This window comes from Diabrotica virgifera, chromosome 1 (genome assembly GCF_917563875.1).
Source record: "Diabrotica virgifera virgifera chromosome 1, PGI_DIABVI_V3a".
Lineage (NCBI taxonomy): Eukaryota > Metazoa > Arthropoda > Insecta > Coleoptera > Chrysomelidae > Diabrotica > Diabrotica virgifera.
The window spans coordinates 237,996,785-238,021,201 of NC_065443.1; the positions used below are offsets into that span (position 1 = coordinate 237,996,785).

The 24,417-nt window shown below is 32.1% G+C and overlaps 2 protein-coding genes and 1 long non-coding RNA gene across 6 annotated transcripts in view; 2 read left to right on the forward strand and 1 right to left on the reverse strand.

Moving 5' to 3' along the window:
• The window catches only part of LOC114328169 (juvenile hormone esterase), a 256,507-nt gene that overhangs the window by 150,995 nt on the left and 81,095 nt on the right, over positions 1-24,417 (forward strand). The window lies entirely within an intron of this gene.
• The window catches only part of LOC126883039 (uncharacterized), a 159,872-nt gene that overhangs the window by 54,328 nt on the left and 81,127 nt on the right, over positions 1-24,417 (reverse strand). The window lies entirely within an intron of this gene.
• Positions 1-24,417, forward strand: part of LOC126883012 (juvenile hormone esterase-like) — a gene marked incomplete at its 5' end in the record, with an annotated part of 49,412 nt that overhangs the window by 13,297 nt on the left and 11,698 nt on the right. The window contains 1 exon segment of the mRNA XM_050648183.1: positions 10,054-10,223. Coding sequence (XP_050504140.1) covers positions 10,054-10,223 — 170 coding nt within the window.

The following is a 24,417-nucleotide window of genomic DNA, read 5'->3' on the forward strand; positions in this document are numbered from 1 at the left end:
TACGGTACATGCATCTGTCATTTGTCAACCCCCTTCCTTCCATTTCCCCCACCCCTTATTTTTAAATAGGGAGTAGGGGTCGTGTGCTACCTACCTCATTTAAAAGGTTATTCAATTCTCTATTCAGCAATATTAACATTGACATAATTATTTATACAGGGTGTCCAAAAAAAGTTATTTTGAATTGAATTAATTGACACACAAAGAAGAAAATATGCAATTTATTTAACTCAAAATACATTCTACTACTGACAGAAAACAGAGAAAAATGTTTATTTGACAAATAAATATTGTTTTCCGCTTAAATTCAATATTCAACCTACCAAGAGGCAGATGGGTGGAAGCTTGAACAGCGAAAAGCAATGTTTATTTATTAAAAAACAGTTTTTTCTGTTTTGTGAGAGCAGTAGAATGTATTTTGAACTAAATAAATTACATACATTCTTCTTTTTGTGTCAATTAATTTAATTAAAATATTTTTTGCTTGGACACCCTGTATAAATAATTATGTTATTGTTTACATTCGTGAATAGAGAATTGAAGGACCTTTTAAATGAGCTAGCACACGACCCCTATTCCCTATTGAAAAATAAAGGGGTGTGGGAAGTGGAAGGGAGGGGGTTAACAAATGACAAATGTATGTACCGTAAAAATCGACCTGTTTCGTCATTTCCTTAAAATCTAATAAATGCTGCCAAATATCGAGGTGGAAAGTAATTCGATTTACTGTCTTTGTTGGGACTAAAGCAACATGCGAGCTCTATACCTACAAACATGTTCGTTATCAATTTGACAGATAATTATTATTTATTTCCAAATATGCCCACCACCAGTCCTTAAGTAATATTAGTAATAGTAATACAGTATCCGCGCAAACAAATAGTACCAAATATAAAAAAATATATTTGTAAATTAATTTTTATAATACAAATGTTCAAAATGGTCACCATGGCGTTGCAAAAAAGCTTCATGACGTTTCTGAAGATCATTAACCACATTTAAGAAAAGTGGCTGCTGCAAATGTTATTATTCTTTGCCGTAGTTCACCAACAGATTCTGGTGGAAGCGAAATATGTGATCCTTTATCATACCCCAAACGTAGGCATCAGGTGGTTTTAAATCCGGCGAATGAGGTTGATTCTCGAAATCTGTGTGACGAGAAATTATTCTGTTACCAAAATGTTCACGGAGTAAATTTATGAAGCTTTCGGCTGTATGGCTTTTTGCGCCATCCTGTTTATACCATTGCTTACGGAATCGTAAATTACGCGCACGACAAAAGGTTTTTAAATCTTAAATAAAAGATGTCACAATATTATGTCTGTACCGCTCTTGATTGCCAGTAACTAGCTGCTCATTCTCGTCTTCAAAAAAATAAGGACCAATGATTATCCCACGACCAGACCTCCTCCTCCTCAGTCGTTTCCTCATTGCTGAATGTCGTGATTCCCTATAATACGAGCAACTATCTCTTTCCATCGGCTTCTGTCCTGAGCTTCCCTCATGGATTCAGAGAAAGTTTTTCCACTGGCTTTCTGTACTTGATCCGTCCATCGAGTAGGTGAGCGACCTCTACTTCTGCGCCTTTCAACGTTTCCCGAAATTATGTCTCTCAAGATTATCATCACTTCCTCTTGCAATATGGCCGAAACATTTTAAGACAGTGGAGAGGCAAATAGAGGAAAGTCGAGTCTGAATATTAAGGCTCTTGGAGGATTGAGTGATTTGTTCTGTGTTCCGTCCATGAGATCCGAAGCATTCTTCTCCAGCACCACATTTCAAAGGCGTCAATCCCTTTTCTGTCGTCCGATTTCATTGTCCATGTTTCGGATCCTTAATTAAATATGGGAAAAATTAAGGCACGTACTTATGTTATTTTGGTGTTCTTTGACAAGGAGCGATGACCAGACACAGCAATCGAAATAATTACTCGAGCACTGTGGAGAGGCTTTTCTGCAATGGCATCAGAACGTTCAAACCGAAGGAATCGATTTGTTTGTCGGTTGATCTAACCGTTGAGGTCAATGTGACTTTCGCCAGAAAACTACGTTTCTTAAAATATCGGGATCTTCATACACTAAGCTTAGCACGTGTCCACAGTAAATTTCTCTCTCAGGTTTATCCACAACGTTTAGTCGTTGTCCCATTTAAATTCGGTATGGAAAGCCGCCAATAGATTTGAACATTTCATGTATAGATGTTTTATTTATACAGGGTGAGTCATGAGCAACTGTACATACTCATACCTCGTATAGAGCCCCCTATGGGGAATAACAAATGTCCATTAAAAAGTGTCTGCTCCCATTGTTTAATAATATACAGGGCGAGTTTAGCATTTTGACCGAAATTTGTATTCGTCATAATTTTTGAACGGTTAGATCGATGTGTCTCTTATTTTGGACAATCGTTACACTATTACCACCTAATCAACTGATTTATTCAAACTAGAAAAAAATCAGGTCCGGCTTTAAAAAAATTAGTTCGTTTGGGTCTTAGAAAAAATTTCACCCTGTATACGCTTTTTGAAAACTCTAATATGAGTTTTACAAATTAGACAAATAGGCAATTAAAATGGTATATCTATTTTTTTCCGCACACGATTATTTATTTTTTTATAAAAAAATCAAATTTGACTATGAATTAAAAGTTTGGTAAAGTGAACCATAGATTTGAAAAAATTAACTTTTATTACAAAAATGATTTTTTTTTTGAACAAATATTTAATTTATGTTACCACCCAATCTACTGATTTATTCAAATTAGAAAAAAATCAGTCCCGGACTTAAAAAATTAGTTCGTTTGGGTCTTAGAAAAAATTTCACCCTGTATACGTTTTTTGAAAACTCTAATATAAATTTTACAAATAAGACAAATAGGTAATTAAAACGGCATACTTATTTTTTCCCCACTAGATTACTTAATTTTTTATTAAAAAATCAAATTTGACTATGCAAAAAAGGTTTGGCAAAATTTTTGCATAGATTTAAAATAATTAACTTTTTTTACAAAAATAATTTACAAAAATAACGTTTTTCTTACAATTAAAAGTTTTACCATTTTTTTTTTCTATAACACGTCTAGATCTAAAACTCCCCATAACACTTCTTTTGGACTCTATAGTTTAACATAGACGTGATTAAATAGATGAATTTTAAATTTTTTCACTTAATTTTTGCGATTTAACTTTGCAATTCACGAATCTTCACCTTTTATTTTTAAAAATTCATAACTTTTACGAGAAGAAGACTGAAAGTCTACAACAATTTTTATAGTCTTCACAATGGTAAGTGATATGTGCTGTAAAAATTTCAGAAAAAAAATATTAAAATGGAACAGAGTTGTAGCGAGTTAAACCGTGATTTCATTTTTTTTTTTTTTTAATTTTTAGGTTAAAATTCCGATTTTGACAAATTTGATTTTTTAATAAAAAATTAAGTAATCCCGTGGGGAAAAAATAAATATGCTATTTTAATTGCCTGTTTGTCTAATTTGTAAAATTCATATTTTAGATTCAGAGTTTTCAAAAAGCGTATACAGGGTGAACTTTTTTTAAGACCAAAACGAACTATTTTTTTTAAATCCGGGCCTGATTTTTCTCTGGTTTGAATAAATCAGTTGATTGGATGGTAACATAAATTAAATATGTTTTCAAAAAAATTAATTTTTGTAATAAAAGTTATTTTTTTAAATCTATGGTTCACTTTACCAAACTTTTAATTCATAGTCAAATTTGATTTTTTTATAAAAAATTAAATAATAGTGTTCGGAAAAAATAAATATGCCACTTTAATTGCCTACTTGTCTAATTTGTAAAATTCATATTAGAGTTTTCAAAAAGCGTATACAGGCTGAAATTTTTTCTAAGACCCAAACGAAGTAATTTTTTAAAGCCTGTCCTGATTTTTTTCATTACAGCTTTACTAGGGGACGCCTTGATAAAATGTTGTTGATATCGTTTTGACACTTTTGTTTTAAACATGGGCCAGTATTCCGTCCAACTCCGTATGAGCGGAAATATTGTTCTAATAAAAAAAACTTTTTCTTCGGTAGAAAGAACTATAATTACAAAAATTTTAACCGTAACGTAATGTGAAGTTGACATCTAATGACAAGTATACCAAATATGATAAGTGCAACTTGTGTGCGCAATTTCACAGCCCTCTTAATTTCGGTGCTGTTTATTTTGGCGGATAACGTATTTTGAAATATTTTACATCAAACCACCAAGGCCATTTTTGTAAGTATTATTTATGGTAACCATTTAGTAGGTTTAAGTTTTTTTATAGAATAGAATAGAAATATGCTTTATTGTCACAGAAAATACAAATTTTATGGACAAAGCTTAATTAAAGTCAGAAAAAATAAATAAATAATATCTAACAATAACAATAACAAATACAATTTTCTGAAATTTGATAAATCGTCAATATAAAAAAAATATACATAAATACAAAATATAAGGTAATAAAGTAAAGAAAAAAAAAACAAAATCGATATATTGCAACAATTTATAGAAATTGCAAAGTGAATATACAACAAAGTAAACTATTTATAGACATAGGAACTAATAAGTTTAAGCTGCTGCATGTGACACCCAAATATAGATAAGTTTGGTTACTTGTACAATACTGTAATTTCTTAGTTAGTCATTAAGAAACTCTTCTACTGAATAATATGGTCTTTTAGATAGATGAGCTTTTGTCATTTTACGGAACTTGGGGAAAGATGTTGCAGATTTGAGTTGTAAAGGAAGATGGTTGTATAGTTTTTTTGCGGAATATAATATAGATTTCTTTACTAACTCAGAGGACGGGATCGGTAAATAGACATCAAAATTTGAATTTCTGGTGGAGTAGTCATGACGAGGCCTTGCTGGAAAGACATGCATGTGTTTACGAATTAAGCAAACAGTTTCTAAAATATATAAAGATGTAAGGGTTAAAATGCCGTGATCTTTGAAGTAACTTCTGCAATGTGTTGTTCTTCTGAGGCCAAACAGATACCTTATTGCTCTTTTTTGTAATTTAAAAATAACATCTAATTGGGCAGCTGTACTAGAACCCCAAAAAGGAAGACCATATCGAAGATGAGACTCGAACAAAGAAAAATATGTTAGTTTAGAAGATGCTAAATTGAGTTCTTTCGAAACAGATCTTATAGCATAGCAGGCTAAGGCGAGTTTCTTACTTAACACATCGATATGAAGGGACCATTTGAGGTTGCTGTCTAAAAAAATACCAAGAAATTTTACAGAATCTTCAACGGTAGAGATCTGGCTGTTATTAACAAGCAGGGGTTAAAGAGCACTTTTATAGGATAATGCTACTGTCTTATCCACGTTAAAAGAGAGTAAATTAGAGTCAGACCAGGTTTTTATCGTAAGCAAATCAGAAGTTATAGTTGCATGAAGAGATGCAACAGTTGAGTTGCTCCAAGTGATACTGGTATCATCAGCAAAAAGAAAAATTTTTCCATCGGTTTTTAAGTTAGTGATGTCATTTATAAAGATAAGGAACAGTAGAGGACCCAATACTGGACCTTGTGGTACTCCACATACAATGTTTTTGAGACTAGAGTCAGTATCATTTGCTCTAACTAGTTGTTTCCTATTATTCAAGTAAGATTGGAACCAATTCAAAGAAATACCTCGAATCCCATAGAAATTTAGTTTTCTAATCAAAATGTCGTGATTTACACAATCAAAAGCTTTGGCATAGTCACAGAAAACAGTGGCAGTATAAAGATTATTGTTTAGTGCTTGGTAAACCTCATTAAACACAGAAAACAAGGCATCAGTGGTACATTTATTAGTTAAAAAGCCGAACTGATTTTGGGATAAGATGTTGTTATCAATTAGAAAGGACATAAGACGGGTTTTTATGAGTCTCTCAATAATTTTTGAAAGTACCGGTAGTAAGGCAATAGGTCTATAGTTGCAAGCATTAGATTTTTCACCACCCTTATATATATATATATATATATATATATATATATATATATATATATATATATATATATATATATATATATATATATATATATATATAGACCGGTCACTCTAGTATAGAGTATAGGTCGCTCAGGTTCATGAGCTCTTTTAATCCATTTCATGCGGTGGATTGGTCCGCATAATTCCTCTTCATTATCCTTTATAGATTTTCGTGTTTTTTAGCTTTTTCTGTAATCTGTTTCCATTCTTTCCTATTCTGTATTTTTTCTCTCCAGCCTGTAATTTCCATATTGGATATATCCTCTCATAGTTGGTCTTCCCATCTTATTTTCGGTCTTCCTCTAGGTCTGTTTATTACTGGCGTCCAATTTGTTATCTGCCTAATTAGTGCATCTGCTTCTCTTCGTTGGATGTGGCCAAACCATTTTAACCTTTGTGCTTTAATGAATCTCACTATATCTTCTCCTTCCATTAGATTTCTTATTTCGTGATTCATCAGAATTCGTATTTCTCCTTGATCTGTTTTGATTGGGCCATGTATTCTTCTAATAATTTTTCTTTCTATTATTCTCAGTTTTTCTTCATCTTTTTTTGTAAGGCACATTGCTTCTGCTCCATAAGTGATGACTGGTCTAATTGCCGCTCTATATATCTTTGTCTTTGTTTTCTTGCTTAGGTTTTTATCTTTAAGTACCTTGTGGTATTTCCAGAATGCTCTATTCCCTGCTTTAACTCTTTCATTTATCTCTATGCTTCTTCTGTTTTGACCATCTACTATCACTCCTAAGTATTTAAAGCAGTCAACCCTTTGGAATACATTATCACTTATTCTTATCTCTTTTATTCTATTTACTTGGTCTTGATTTCTCGTATTTATTAAGTATTTTGTTTTTTTCTGATTAATTATTAACCCCCTGATTTTTGCCTCTCTTGTCAATGTTAGCAGTGCATCTTCTAGACTTCTCTTGTCACGGGCTATCAACCCTAGGTCGTCTGCATACCCTATTATTTGTGTAGAACTTTGGATTATTGTCTTTTTTGTTAGTCCTGTGTTTCTAATCACTCCCTCTAAGGCTATATTAAAGAGCGTTGTCGATAGGCTGTCACCTTGTCTTACCCCGTGTTCTATGTTGATATTCTTCGTTTCACCATCCACTGTTTTGACCTTTGCTGTTGTGTCCATCATTGTCATTCTGGTCAATCTTATTAATTTTGCAGGTATATTCATATTTTTCATTTCTTTTAATAGCTGTTTTCTGTAGATGCTGTCGAAAGCCTGCTGGAAATCAATAAACAATATGTGCAATTCTATGCCATGTTCGTAATTTTTTTCGATTGTTTGCGTTAAAACGTGGATTGCATCAATTGTTGATCTCCCTTTTCTAAATCCCTGTTGATATGGTCCTAAGTTTTTTTCTGTGTATCTGGTTAGCCGATTTCTTATAATTGTTGTCATGATCTTATATGTTGTATTTAATAGCGTAATTGCTCTATAATTGCTGCAAAGCGTTGGGTCTCCTTTTTTAAAAACTGGTATAATGAGTCCTTTCTACCATTCTTCAGGCATGTATTCCTTTTCCCATATACTGACCATTAATTGGACCGCGTTATGTAATAGCGGTTTAAGCGCCAAAATGTAGTTTTGAGATAAATCGGTTTAAAGATATTAAATTTGTTTTTGGTACTATTTCTAAAATATAGTACTGATATGTTTCATATTTAATATATTAATGCAAATGTAAATAGATCTTTACATGTGTTTAAAATTTTTTAAAAATAATTTATATTTTAAAAGTTATTCGATCAAATGTCGCTTAATTCGTTAATGATTTTTTAAGATATGCATGAGTTAAGATCCGAATACCGGATTAAGAGACATATTTGGCGCTTAATCTGATGTTACCTGACAAAGGATGTCTTTTAATTCGATATCTTAAACGTTGGTAAATATGTTATGTTTTGTAATAAAGAATTAACCGACTATTCGTGGCGCTTGATTCGATATTACACTTACAAAGATGCGGATTTTTGTTTATGACAATGAATTATGTACCATTATTGGCGTTTAGTTCGATATTACAAATCCTAATGTGAGATTTTTTTTAATAAAATAAAAAATGTCGCTTAATACAGGCATTTAAAAACAACTTTTTTTAAAATTTTTTTACAAAAAACATATTTTTATACATAGATTTGCACCCTAGCTGCAAGATGGCACTAATATCTCGATTTTGGACTTTTGGCGGTTAATCCGTTATTACATAACGCGGTCCAATTTATATATACGGTTTAGAAGGTCATCTCCTCCATTTGCAATAAGTTTATTGTTAATCTCATCTGGTCCTGGAGTTTTGTCAGATTTTAGTTGTTTTACTACTTCTATAAATTCTTGGTAGGTAGGTGCATCTTTTTCTTCATCTCGGTTATCTGTTATATCTTCTTCTTCTGTGTCGATTGCTTGGTTGCTTGTATTTATATCTTTAAAGTGATTTTCCCAATCTTTTTTGCTTATTTTGCTGGTCACTTTGTTACCATTATATTGTTGTTTTATATATTCAAACAATTTTTTGTTGTCTCTATTATTTGTTTCAATCTCTTGCATCTGATCTGAGATCCATGTCTCTTTCTTTCTTTTATAAAGTTTGGCCGCTTCTCTCTTTTCTTTCTGGTATTGTTCTCTTTCCTCTTCTCCGCTATTTTCAAGCCATTTGTTTCGTGCCAGCGTTTTCAGTTGACTTTGGTATCGACATTCTTCGTCAAAGCATTCTTTAGTTTTTTTATTTTCTTGAGGTCCTATGGTTTGCTCCGCAGCCTCTATGATGCTCATTTTTATATTTTTCCATTCCTCTTCTACGTTCGTGCCATTGTACCTCTTTAGTTTTTGTACTAATTCCTCTGAATACTCTTGTTTTGTTTGTTGCACTTTTAATTTGGTTAAGTTCCACTTCCTTCTTTTTCCTACTTTATTATTAGCTTTGATGATTTTCATCTTCATTTTGGCTATTAAGAGTATGTGGTCAGTGTCAGCGTTTGCTCCTCTAAAGGATCTCACATCTTGTATTATCTTTGTCCATTTTTTCGAAATCAACCACCCTTATGAAGGGGAATAATAATGGCTATCTTTAGGCACTCTGGGAATTTGCCTCTTTCAAAGGAATCATTAATTAGTGAGACGAGGTTTTCCAACACATTTTCTGTGAGATTTGAGAAGATTTTTATGGATAGTCCATCACTACTACAGGATGATTTGCTTTTGATACTATTGATAGTTTGGATCAGTTCAGATATATCGATTGGTCTTAAAAAGAATGAATTCGAGAACACTCCTGAATTGGGGAGATAGGAAATGGGATCTTTTTGTGGCAAAATAGTAGAAGTTATATTTTTACTCACATTAACGAAATATTCGTTTAGATTTTCCGGGTCTGGAAGGGCAAATGTTTGAACTGCGTGAGTTCTATTTCGAAGATCGTTTATTATGGACCAAGTTTCTTTTGCAACACTTTTAGAGCTTTCCATACGATTTTGATAGTAGGCTTTTTTAGCTGATTTGATGAGCTTTAGATAGGTTACCCTGTACTTGGTGATATATTGAGTGACAGAGACGTTGGTAGCAAATTTCTTGATATACAATAGTGAGCGCATATTTTTAGCTGATATGCGAATACCTTTTGTAGCCCAGGGTTTGTGATGTTTTGGCTTAATTGAAATTAAAGGAAATGCCTTATTGAAGATAGAGACAAGCTTTTCTATAAAATCATTGAAATTATAGTCCACGTCCGCAGAAGGAAAATGCCACTCAGAAGTTAAGCATAAATTTTGAAATTTATGAAAATTCCGAGCGGAAAAAATCCTACCTAAACGTCGGGTTTTCGAGGAGGGTTTGCTGAAGATGTTAAACTTCGTAAATACTGCTTCATGATCTGATAATCCCGCAATAATAATTGTAGAGCAACATATTAATGTAACATGTAGAGCAATATTAATATTATTCTTTATTAGCAACAATTTTGATTGTTTTTTGCATAAAAACGAACATTTTTTTGAAAGCTGTATGAGACAAAAAAAAGCTAAATTTAAATATAAATATTGTGTTCACTTAGCTACCAACAGGAACAACGCAACTTTATTGCAAGGACTTGATAATGATCCAAGTCTCCTCATACATGCCAATCTCAATATGTCTCCGGAGAATCGAACTCGTGCCGGAGTTCTGATGAAACAAGTTTATACTAACAGAACTTTTATGGAAGATTTTGCTGCATATATTAAAGTAAGTAGCATTTAGTCTATCTTGGTTCACTACACTACACTTCACCACACTACACTATAAAATAAAAAGCAAATGGTAATTTTTAGACACTAATAAAAATAGCTATAAGCACAATACGGCATAGTAAAATAAAAAGTACACAAACATGTCTAAGAATGTACGTATTTATAATGATATAACTAGTGGATATAGGAAAGGATAAAAGAAAGAGACTATACTCCCACTTTTTATAATTATACAGATTAGAATAATAATACCCTAGGCTGTGGGTGAAAAAACGTGATATAATTCAGGAATTTTTGAAACCTATCAGGTGTTGTAAAGGACGATGCCAGGAATAACTTATACAAGAATGTAACCAAAAATTTTGTGCGGTTTTTTATTTATGACGATTTTCATTTGTTAAATTTACAATTTTTAAAGATTTTTAATTTTGCAGCTTAGGATATTCATTTTAGAGAAAAAATTTTAAATAGAAAATTATAGTAAATTAAAAAACCTACAATTTGAGCTATGGCAAGTTTAATTTCGTTAATACGTTATTGCAAAACAGCCTGCGAAAAGTCCAAAATGGCCGTTTTTTGCAATTGCCTTATTTATTGTAAAAATAACTTTTATGTATTTTTTAAGGCTTTAAACTAAAGATCTTTCAATACTAAACATAAAAAAAATTGTAGTGCCCGTTTGGTGAACTTGTTGTTTAGATATTATAATTTGTTTATCCCAAGAGGGCAAATGTCCAAGTCTATAAATTTTTGAAAAAAAAAATCGTACAAAGTTAATCCAAGATCCACTCTCCCTCTAAAGACTTATATTTTCATATTCTGATGTAAATAAATGCGTATAACATTTTTCAACCTATTATTTCAGGTTTGAAAATAAGGGGGCAAATTTCGTTATTAACATTTAGAACTGAAGCCGCCCCTGTACATCCTATGAGTTTTTACCTTGCAGGTTATTGTTGCTGAAGACAAAATAAAGATTTAAAACTAAATAAAAATTTTCTACGACCAACTGAAGCCGAGATAATTGTTTTTGTTTTCTTAAATCGTAGTGACTTTATTTATAACAACTGAGAAATTATTTCAGTCATTGACTAAAGAAAGACTTATATTATCTTAAAAAAAAATTATTTTAACCGAAAATTACATTTAGTTATTAAAAATGATTTTCAAAATGTAATGGAGATTTATTTTTCGTTACGACTATGATTTATTGTGTCGGTTGCCCTTAGTAACGGCTAGCAACTTATCAATACATTGTATCACGGTTTTTGCTTTAAATTTTAAAGCACCGCTTGGATTGACATGACATTTGGCAACAACATAGATAACATGTTAAAGAATAAAAATGATATTGGGCCTCTGTGTGCTTTTGTTCTGGGGGTGAGTTTCACCCCTTATGAAGGGTGAAAAAATATATGTTCAAAATAAGTTCGGAAATGGATAAAACGACTAATTCTGAGCACTTTTAGTTATATAGCATTTTTTCACTAAGTTAATACCTTTCGAGTAATTTTCGAGTAAATACCTTAATTTTTCAACAACAAAAAACACGTTTTTAGGCGGTTTTTGACAAATAACTCAAAAATAAGTGTTTTATTGAAAAAAATGGGTTTTAACAAAAATATAGCAAATTAAAAATTGAAAAGAATGATGTATGCATGAAATCTCTAGACCCAGTATAAACAAAGTTCTAGCTAATGAAAAATAGGTTCATATCCGTCAAATTTCAAAGTAAATTATTTCAACGTGAAACATTCAAAAAATCATGCACTTTTTGGAGAAAAATCATTTTTTAAAGTATTTAAAAAAGATGTGTATCTATTTTTAAAAAATGTTTATAGCACCAAAAGTAAGCAAGTTACCCTGAAAATAAAGTTGTCTCTTTTTTTTGGGCAAAAAACTCGAAAGTCAACCTCCAATTAGCATCTTAAATCAAATTAATCATTACCGCTTCACAAGTTACTTTGCTCATGTATTATTTATATGATCTGTAAGTATCATCAGTTCAAAGGGCTTATTTAAAAAAAATTTGGTTTTAAAATAAATCTGTTTTAATTTTTAATTAAAAAAAATGATTTTTTCTAAATAACTTAAAATTTATTAATGTGACCAAAAATCACAAAGAGTAAAAAAATTTAGTGTTTGCTTTTATGAATATTTTGGATTTTTTGCTTTTTTTTGGAAGGTAAAAAATTGTTAAGATATGGCTGTTCTAAATTTGCACGCACTCGTGATTATTGCCTAGTTCAAGTCCTTTTAACTACTGCCCCTTCAAAAATAAGCACTTTGAACCGATGAAACTTACAGACATAAACGACACATACGCGAGTAAAACAACATTGAAGTAAAATTGATTAATTTCATTTTTCATGCTAATTAGGGGGTGACTTTCCCGAGTTTTTTGACAAAAAAAAAAGAGGTCAAATTTATTTTCAGCGTAACTTGCTTACTTTTGATGAAAACACTTTAAAAAAGTTGTAATGATTTTTCTCCAAAAAGTGCATGATTTTTTGGTTATTTCACGTTGAAATAATTCACTTTGAAATTTGACGGATATGAACCTCTTTTTCATTAGCTAGAACTTTGTTTCTACTGGGTCTAGAGATTTCACGCGTACACCATTTTTTTCAATTTTTAATTTGCTATATTTTTGTTAAAACCCTTTTTTTCAATAGAATACTTACTTTTTGAGTTATTTGTCAAAAACCGCCTAAAAACGTGTTCTTTTTGTTGTTGAAAAATGAAGGTATATACTCGAAAATAACTCGGAAGGTATTAACTTAATGAAAAAATGTTATAGAACAAAAGGTGCTTAGAATTAAACGTTTTATCCATTTCCGAACTTATTTTGAACATATATTTTTTCACCCCTTATAAGGGGTGAAACTCACCCCTAGGACAAAAGCACACAGAGGCCCAATATTATTTTTATTCTTTAACATATTATCAATGCGTTTGCCAAATTTCATGTCAATCCAAGCGGTGCTTTAAAATTTAAAGCGAAAACCGTGATTCTATGTAATATAAGTTGCTAGCCGTTGCTAAGGGCAACCGACACAATAAATCACAGTCGAAACGAAAAATAAATCTCCACTACATTTTAAAAATAATTTTTAATAATTAAATGTAACTTTCGGTTAAAATAATTTTTATTTTAAGATAATATCAGTCTTTTTTTAGTCAATGACTGTGAAATAATTTCTTAATTGTTATAAATAAAGTCACTACGATTTAAGAAAACAAAAACAATTATCTCGGCTTCAGTTGGTCGTAGAATATTTTTATTCAGTTTTGAATCTTTATTTTGGCTTTAGCAACAATAATCTGCAAGCTAGAAACGCATAGGATGTACAGGGGCGGCTTCAGTTCTAAATGTTTATAACGAAATTTGCCCCCTTATTTTTAAATCCGAAATAAGAGGTTGAAAAATGTTATACGCATTTATTTACATCAGAATATGAAAATATAAGTCTTTAGAAGGAGAGTGGATCTTAGATTAACTCTGTACGATTTTTTTTTCAAAAAGTTATAGCCTTAGACATTTGACCTCTTGGGATAAACAAATTATAATATCTAAGCAACAAGTTCAGAAATCGGGCACTAAAATTTTTTTTATGTTTAGTATTGAAAGATCTTCATTTTAAAGCCTTAAAAAAGACATAAAAGATTATTTTTAAAATAAATAATGCAATTGCAAAAAACGGCCATTTTGGACTTTTCGCAGGCTGTTTTGCAATAACGTATTAACTAAATTAAACTTGCAATGGCTCATACTGTAGGTTTTTTAATTTACTACAATTTTCTATTTAAAATTTTTTCTCTAAAATGAATATCCTAAGCTGCAAAATTAAAAATCTTTAAAAATTGCAAATTTAACAAATGAAAATCGTCATAAATAAAAAACCGCACAAAATTTTTGGTTACATTTTAATATAAGTTATTCCTGGCATCGTCCTTTACAACATCTGATAGGTTTCAAAAATTCCTGAATTATATCCTGAAATCGACCTATTTTTCACCCACAGCTTGGACTATAAGGAATACAAAAGGCATTGCTTATAAATTGTGTAGTTTACTGTAAGCTAATGCTGTGCTACTGCATAAATCAAAATGCAGACACTAAAACACATATTAATTAATGAAATACAAGAAATGACACTACTAAATCATACAGTTACTACATACATACATACTAGAATACTAGGTCATATAGTTGATTAAATATCAGGTGCTACTACAGAGACCATTCTGATACTCAGGGTCTAGATCAGGCTTAAGCAGGGCCCTGTAGATGCGGCTTTTATCAGAAATCACAATCAATTTTTGTAAATTCGGAAAACAAAAATTAGAGCAGGGACCTGTTTATACGTTTTGCTAAAGAGTAGACAAAAAGTGGACTATGAATGTACTACGGAGGGTCTTCATGAAGAAGTAAACATGTTTATAATATACCCAAGCTGGCTGTTTCTTTTTGTCCATGGAAGCCGTCTGCTGGAAACATTACTTAACAATAAAACACTGAAAACGTTTGTTTTCTATACTTCCACAAAATTTATTATAACTAAGTGACTACAGCTGTTTCGGCAGAGTGCCTTTCTCAAGTGATATGGTTTACAATGTGTTTGCCTTTTTAAGTCTTCAACTGAAGAGGTTGAGGAGTGGGGAGCTGTTTGTCCCGAGTTGGTCATTCAGAATTATATCTGTATTTTTCAGTTTATTAATTTCCATAGATTCTAAAAAAGATAGCTTAAGGTCTTTATTTTGAATATGCAGAATTTGAAACTCTTCATTGAAAGAATGATTATGATCTAGAAGGTGAAGTGCGTATGTAGAAGTGTCTGTTTTTCTATTGTTGAATGCCCTTTTGTGTTCTGCTATCCTTTTGTCAAAAGTTCTGCCAGTTTGACCGATGTACGTTTTCCGACAGTCACCACAAGTTAGTTTGTACACACCACTCTGTAGTTGCTTTCTATTTCGGCTTTTATTGTTCTTAATATATTTGCTTAAGTTGTTGTTAGTTCTGAAAGCTGGTGTTATTCCTTTCTCTTTTATGTATCTGGCTATTTTTGTTGTTATCTTGCCAGTATATGCGAGAGAGCAGAAGGTACTGGGTTCTTTCTGTGGTGGTAGATACACTAATTTCAGGGCTTTCTTATGGAGTTTTTGGTTTAAATTCTTGTTAACTGTTTGTTCGTTATAGCCGTTGTTTACTGCTATTTGTTTAATGATGTTTAGTTCTATCTCGAAGTTGTTTTTTGTCATGGGAATTTCTGTCAGTCTATGTATCATGCTATGGTAGGCTGCTAATTTGTGTTGTGTAGGATGGGATGATGAATTGTGTATAATTGTGTCAGTATGGGTAGGTTTATGATATACGGAGAACTCATGTTTGTTGTGTAGTCTGGAAATCGTTACATCTAGAAAGTTTATGGAGTTATTCTGTTCTGTTTCTATTGTAAACTCAATATTATTATGTAGTGAATTAATATATGATAGAAATTGGTCAAGTTGTCTGTTAGTTCCTGTAAAGCATACTAGTATATCATCCACGTATCTCCACCAATATAAGAACTGTTTAAATACGGGATGTTTAGAAATTGTTGTTTCAAGTTGGTTCATAAATATATCTGATAGCAATGGGCTTAGAGGATTACCCATAATAAGTCCTGCACTGTTGTTTGTGTATATTTGATTATTGAATTCAAAATAGTCTTGATTTATGCAAATTTCAAGAAGGTGTAAAATTTCAGATGCAATGATCGGATTTGTACTATTATGGTCTAAAAGATTCTTAACTAAAACAAAAGTTTCTGTAGGAGGAACACTAGGAAAAAGATTTCTACGTCAAATGAATTTAGTCTGGAGTTGTTGGGCAATTGAAAATGTTGTATTTTATTAACTAGTTCTAGTGTATCTTTTACGGTGAATTTAGATCAAAATTTAGTGTATTCTTTAATAATATCTGACAGTTTTTTTGAAAGTTTATATGACGGAGCTGTATAAAAAGAAACTACAGGTCTTATTGGGTGGTCAGGTTTGTGTAGTTTAATAAAAGAGTATAATTTAGGAGGTTGTGGGTTCATAATGTTAAGGTATTTCTGTTCTGTTGGATTTAGTATTGATTTTGAATTTTCAATGGCTAGTTTAATTTGTTTTCGGTATTTTTCTGTAGGGTCTTTGTTTAGTTTTGTACTGTTTTGGTAAGCTAAAAATTCTATTGTTTTGTTATTATAGTCTCGTTTGTCGATAGCAATAGTAGTGTTACCTTTGTCTGCTTTTGTAAATATTATGTCATGTTTTATTGATTTATTTTTAATTGAAACGGCTATTTGATTTTATTTGAAATAGCAATTAATAGTTTCACTACATACATCGGTAATAGATCTGGCAATGATGCTTTTTTCTATGATTTTGGCAGTTTTGTTTAACGGTACTTCACATTCTACACCTAAATATTCTAAATTTTTTTGATTATTATGTTGAGGCAAGTTGTGTTTGAATCCTTTCTCTAAAAGTTCTATTTCACTATTATTGAATTTAGTATCTGTTAAGTTTATAAATCTATTGAAAAAACTATGATTTGACAAACGGATAGCAGAATACAAAAGGGCATTCAACAATAGAAAAACAGACACTTCTACATACGCACTGCGCCTTCTAGATCATAATCATTCTTTCAATGAAGGGTTTCAAATTCTGCATATTCAAAATAAAGGCCTTAAGCTATCTTTTTTAGAATCTATGGAAATTAATATACTGAAAAATACAGATATAATTCTGAATGACCAACTCGAGACAAACAGCTCCCCACTCCTCAACCTCTTCAGTTGAAGACTTAAAAAGGCAAACACATTGTAAACCATATCACTTGAGAAAGGCACTCTGCCGAAACAGCTGTAGTCACTTAGTTATAATAAATTTTGTGGAAGTATAGAAAAAAAACGTTTTCAGTGTTTTATTGTTAGATAAAATGAACTTCCATCAAGTAACGGTCGAATCCATCAATTGGAAACATTACTGCAGCCGGTTGGTTTATTGTGTATCTTCCATTTAGTCTTAATAGCCACTCCAGCATTCTGGACTTTCATATGCAGCTCAAGAGGATGGATAACATATGTTTGAAGTCAGTTGGTATTCTACAATACTTTTCGCGGCATAAAATCTAATGATTTGGAGTTACGAAAGATAAAGTTGATTATTTCAGGACCTCTACCACAGAGTCTGCAGATTAAGCCTCCATGAAACAGTCTCATTGTATGCAAGTGTTTCTTGACTAGCGCATGTAGAAACAAAGCCTATTCTTACGCTAATCTGATCTGACCTCTAATAAACATTTTTTCATGTGTTAAGTCATGTCTGGTTTCCCAGTGAAAGTTATATTTCCTTAGAATTCAGACTTGCTTTTCGGTTGCACCAAGGTTTTTTGGTATTCCCAAGGTCCACTTTGAATCGAAGTATTTTGTAACTGATGATCTCCTATCGTCATCTCTTTTTATTGGGGCTTTAATTGGAGACCTGTGTATACATTGATCACTATAGTTCGAAAATATTTATGTTAATTTCTTTTGTACAGTGCAGGCTTCCAAATATCTCACGAAAAAACGCAAACGTTCAATTCAAATAGTACTTTAGGCCTGTATATGATACCATATGGTCAGAAATCATCTTCCCTTTGGTATTTCTGATAACCATTACGTTACTCATGCTTTCTTTCTTATAGTCAATAATATCTCATTTTCTTATATTATAAATATAGGGCCTAGTGGGGCCTCCCTATCTGCTGTTGGTGTGCAACTCGTAACCTCTTTGATTTCAATGTAAGCAAGAGTTTGCATCTTGCTTAGTTCGAGAATAATCACTGCTTAGTTAGAGAATGACCACCTTAAAATAGATGGGTCAGTCAGATGATCTCTTATTGAAACATATCTGACTATCGAAACATATCTGTTTAGAAATAACAGGTACTGAGCCTATCAAAATTACCCAGCAGACCTATAATTTTGCTTAATAAAGGGAACGATAAAATTCATACACTGAATGTAGACATGCATGGCGAACAATTTTAAAAAGTTTTCATATTGGCGTTTGAAGATTTTTTTTAAAGATAGTAACCAATTTCAACAGGAAGGTGACCTAGTGGAATAACAACCTTCGAAATCAAAGAAAAGAAGTAAAACTGATTGATCAGTTGAGTAGGTTATTATCGCAAAGTTTGTCCTGAAAATAATAAGGGACTGAGAAGGGCAAAAAGAGAATCGCGGAAAAGACATTGAAAGAGAATAGAATAGACTGGAAATGGCAGGCTCAATAAAATTCTCGCCAAGATCACATTCTCTCGCTTCGAAAGAGTCAAGTGTGGTGAAGATATCTTCAATCAACTTTGTACTTTCCTTATAAAAATCAATACTACTAGACACAGAGCAGCATATTAGACTGGACTGGAGACCATATGTGTAAATTGCTATAATCTATGGTTAACATATCAGTTGGAAAAAGACAGCATTTTCAGTGGCGAGGAAACATTGAATGATATTGGATTTCAAGAATGTATAACCGTAAGTAAAACCAGACTATATGATAACTGAAAACTTCAATGGAATCAATACTGTATAAATTGTCCGACAAGGTATACTCTTTTACATCCGAAAATCCTGACAGATTATTGGCATAAAAATTTAGATTTTTCAAGACGCGATATTGTTACTATCTCTCGACTAAAATTTGGCCGTGCCTGTTATCCCGAACATATATACAAAATCAATGTAATACTGTCGGATTTGTGCGAAAATTGCAATACAATAAGTGACTTCTTCTTCATGTATCATGTCCTTTCAGAACGTTGGTTACCATCATAGCTATCTTAATTTTATTCACTGCCACCCTAAATAGCATGCTTGTGTATCAACACCATACCAATCTCGCAAGTTCTTCAGCCATAAGGTTCTTCTTCGTCCTGGACTGCGTTTGCCTGCTATTTTTCCTTGCATGATATTTTGTAGCAACCTATATTTGGGACCTCTCATTACATGTCCGAAATACTCCAGCTTTCTCTGCTTGATGCTTTTTATGATCTCAGTAGTCTTGCTGAGACGTTCTAGTATTGTGGAGATTCGAATCTTCTCCACCCAGGAAACTTCTTTTATACCATCACATTTCGACAGCCTCAAGGCGATTTAGATCGATTTTATTCACAGTCCAGGACTCGACACCATAAAGTAAGACCAAGAACACGTAGCAGCGAAGTAGGCGGATCCTCAATACCAATTTTAGGTCTCTGTTATATAACACCTTGGACATCCTTCTAAAAGCGACTCTAGCCTGCTCTATCCTAGATCTAATTTTAGACTTAGACTTTCTGCGTTACAATTTAATTGCCGTCCGAGGTAAACGATTTTATCAACTTGCTCAAGTTTGGTATTATTTACATATATAGACGGTTTTATGCTGTTGTTTACTTATTAAGAGTATTTTGGGTTTCCGTATGTTCAGATCCAGACGTGCTTCCCTACAGCTCTCAACGACACTATCAAGTAGTGTTTGCAGATCTTCTTGAGCAGAAGCTAGGAGTTCTGTATCGTCCGCATATCGCAAATTATTGATGACTTCACCGTTCACAAGTATTCCTTCCGGTTTTTCAGAAAGTGTTTTTCTGAAAATTCTTTCGGAGTAAACGAGGGGTGACAAGAGGCATCCCTGCCGTACTCCTTTTTTAATATTAAGAGCCTGTGATTCCACACCATCTACTAAAACTGATATTCATTGATTCCAATATAAAGCAATTGTTCGAACATCTCTGCCGTCCAAGCCAATGTATTTTAGATCTTCGATCAATATAGAGTGCCTAACACCATCAGATACCTTTTGGAAGTCAACAAAATAACAGTATATGTCTATAGATATATCTCGACATCTTTGAGCAAGTACGTTCATTCCAAACGGTGCATCTCTCGTTCCAAACCCTTTACGGAAACCAAGCTGTGTGTCATCCAGGTATTCCTCGCATTTATTGTATGATACGACCATGTATCACCTTCAGAAAAGTTTTCAATAAGTGGTTTAACAAACTGATGGTTTAACAATTTGAGAAAAAATTGTTTTTTTTTTAATTAGAAGGATGTAATTGTATATTAAAACATAGTTTTTAATTCCACATAACTTTTCATAATAACAATTCTTATTATTCTGGAATATAAAGGTACTTTAGTCTTTAACGAAATTCATATTTTTGACATACCTCGTACAAAAATTGATTTGATTGATATAAAATTTGATATCCGATGGTTAAGTTTTAGATTTTAGGCTATGCAGAGCACTTTATGGAGAATAAAATTTTTTGGTAAAATTAATAATAAAAATGTTTCCCATATAGTTCCTAGCTACGTAGACATGCTCTATAAGAGCTAGTGTATAAGAATTTTCAAATTTTAATGTCATATTCGGATTCAGTATAATCAAAAATAAAATAGAAACATATTTGATCAAAGTAAAATGATGAATTCAATAATATTTTTAAAATTATTTATACAAAAAATTGTTATTGTTTAAACAATTCATATTAGCGGCAAAATCTGTGAGTAGAACTTTTTACTTTAACATGTATATAAACTAACAAAAAAGTTTTAGAAAAATATAAGCGTGTTTGAATTATTCCGAAACAATGCACGTTTTCGTTCTAATTGCACTCCTCCTTGCTGAGACGTTCTAGTATTGTGGAGATTCGAATCATCTCCACCCAGGAAACTTCTTTTATAGCACCACATTTCGAAAGCCTCAAGGCGATTTAGATCGATTTTATTCACAGTCCAGGACTCGACACCATAAAGTAAGACCAAGAACACGTAGCAGCGAAGTAGGCGGATCCTCAATACCAATTTTAGGTCTCTGTTATATAACACCTTGGACATCCTTCTAAAAGCGACTCTAGCCTGCTCTATCCTAGATCTAATTTTAGACTTAGACTTTCTGCGTTACAATTTAATTGCCGTCCGAGGTAAACGATTTTATCAACTTGCTCAAGTTTGGTATTATTTACATATATAGACGGTTTTATATGCTGTTGTTTACTTATTAAGAGTATTTTGGGTTTCCGTATGCTCAGATCCAGACGTGCTTCCCTACAGTTCTCAACGACACTATCAAGTAGTGTTTGCAGATCTTCTTGACCAGAAGCTAGGAGTTCTGTATCGTCCGCATATCGCAAATTATTGATGACTTCACCGTTCACAAGTATAACTTCTTGTTTTTCAGAAAGTGTTTTACTGAAAATTCTTTCGGAGTAAACGAGGGGTGACAAGAGGCATCCCTGCCGTACTCCTCTTTTAATATTAAGAGCCTGTGATTCCACACCATCTACTAAAACTGATATTCATTGATTCCAATATAAAGCAATTGTTCGAACATCTCTGCCGTCCAAGCCAATGTATTTTAGATCTTCGTTCAATATAGAGTGCTTAACACCATCAAATACCTTTTGGAAGTCAACAAAATAACAGTATATGTCTACAGATATATCTCGACATCTTTGAGCAAGTACGTTCATTCCAAACAGTGCATCTCTCGTTCCAAACCCGTTACGGAAACCAAGCTGTGTGTCATCCAGGTATTCCTCGCATTTATTGTAGATACGACCATGTATCACCTTCAGAAAATGTTTCAATAAAGGATTTAACAAACTGATGGTTTAACAAACAATTTGAGAAAAAATTGATTTTTTTTAATTAGAAGGATGTAATTGTATATTAAAACATAGTTTTTAATTCCAAATAACTTTTCATAATAAGAATTCTTATTATTCTGGAATATAAAGGTACTTTAGTCTTTAACGAAATTCATATTTCTGACAAACCTCGTACAAAAATTGATTTGATTGATATAAAATTTGATATCCGATGGTTAAGTTTTAGATTTTAGGCTATGCAGAGCACTTTAAGGAGAATAAAATTTTTTGGTAAAATTAATAATAAAAATGTTTCCCATATAGTTCCTAGCTACGCAGACATGCTCTATAAGAGCTAGTGTATAAGAATTTTCAAATTTTAATGTCATATTCGGATTCAGTATAATCAAAAATAAAATAGAAACATATTTGATCAAAGTAAAATGATGAATTCAATAATATTTTTAAAATTATTTATACAAAAAAAATTGTTATTGTTTAAACAATTCATATTAGCGGCAAAATCTGTGAGTAGAACTTTTTACTTTAACATGTATATAAACTAACAAAAAAAGTTTTAGAAAAATATAAGCTTGTTTGAATTATTCCGAAACAATGCACGTTTGCGTTCTAATTGCACTCCTCCTTGCTGAGACGTTCTAGTATTGTGGAGATTCGAATCTTCTCCACCCAGGAAACTTCTTTTATAGCACCACATTTCGAAAGCCTCAAGGCGATTTAGATCGATTTTATTCACAGTCCAGGACTCGACACCATAAAGTAAGAACAAGAACACGTAGCAGCGAAGTAGGCGGATCCTCAATACCAATTTTAGGTTCAACTTGCTCAAGTTTGGTATTATTTACATATATATAGACGGTTTTATATGCTGTTGTTTACTTATTAAGAGTATTTTGGGTTTCCGTATGTTCAGATCCAGACGTGCTTCCCTACAGCTCTCAACGACACTATCAAGTAGTGTTTGCAGATCTTCTTGAGCAGAAGCTAGGAGTTCTGTATCGTCCGCATATCGCAAATTATTGATGACTTCACCGTTCACAAGTATTCCTTCTTGTTTTTCAGAAAGTGTTTTTCTGAAAATTCTTTCGGGGTAAACGTTGAAAAGCAGGGGTGACAAGAGGCATCCCTGCCGTACTCCTCTTTTAATATTCTGTGTGTGTAATAATCTTAAGTGCCTGTGATTCCACACCGTCTACTAAAACTGATATTGTTTGATTCCAATATAAAGCAATTGTTCGAACATCTCTGCCGTCCAAGCCAATGTATTTTAGATCTTCGATCAATATAGAGTGCCTAACACCATCAAATACCTTTTGGAAGTCAACAAAATAACAGTATATGTCTACAGATATATCTCGACATCTTTGAGCAAGTACGTTCATTCTAAACAGTGCATCTCTCGTTCCAAACCCGTTACGGAAACCAAGTTGTGTGTCATCCAGGTATTCCTCGCATTTATTGTAGATACGACCATGTATCACCTTCAGAAAATTTTTCAATAAGTGGTTTAACAAACTGATGGTTTATTGAGAAAAATTTATTTTTTTTTTAATTAGAAGGATGTAATTGTATATTAAAACATAGTTTTTAATTCCAAATAACTTTTCATAATAACAATTCTTATTATTCTGGAATATAAAGGTACTTTAGTCTTTAACGAAATTCATATTTTTGACATACCTCGTACAAAAATTGATTTGATTGATATAAAATTTGATATCCGATGGTTAAGTTTTAGATTTTAGGCTATGCAGAGCACTTTATGGAGAATAAAATTTTTTGGTAAAATTAATAATAAAAATGTTTCCCATATGGTTCCTAGCTACGCAGACATGCTGTATAAGAGCTAGTGTATAAGAATTTTCAAATTGTAATATCATATTCGGATTCAGTATAATCAAAAACAAAATAGAAACATATTTGATCAAAGTAAAATGATGAAATCAACGATATTTTTAAAATTATTTAAACAAAAAAATTGTTATTGTTTAAACAATTAATAAACAATTAGCGGCAAAATCTGTGAGTAGAACTTTTTACTTTAACATGTATATAAACTAACAAAAAAAGTTTTATAAAAATATAAGCTTGTTTGAATCATTCCGAAACAATGCACGTTTTCGTTCTAATTGCACTCCCAAATATAGAAACTACAAACATCATCCCAGTTTTCCTTAAAAATAGAGTTTCTGAGAGTTTAAAGAAAAATTGTTTAATTAAAATGTATACCATTTTTATTCAGTTGCAATGCGAAGGCAAAACTGTCTTATTTTTCACTTAGTACAGAGAACGCAAACCAGCACTCTAAATCGACGATTTTCGACTCTAATTGGACTCATCATCAGAGAGGCGTAGGTTTGCTGCTCTCTGCTCCAAGTGACGAAACTCCGAGAGTTTAACCCGCTTTGCAACTGACGTTATGGAGTAGGTGCCTAGCGCCATCTGCTAAATGAAATTCAAAGTTTTCAACCTAATAAAAATATTCAAAATATTTAAAAATATCCAAAATATT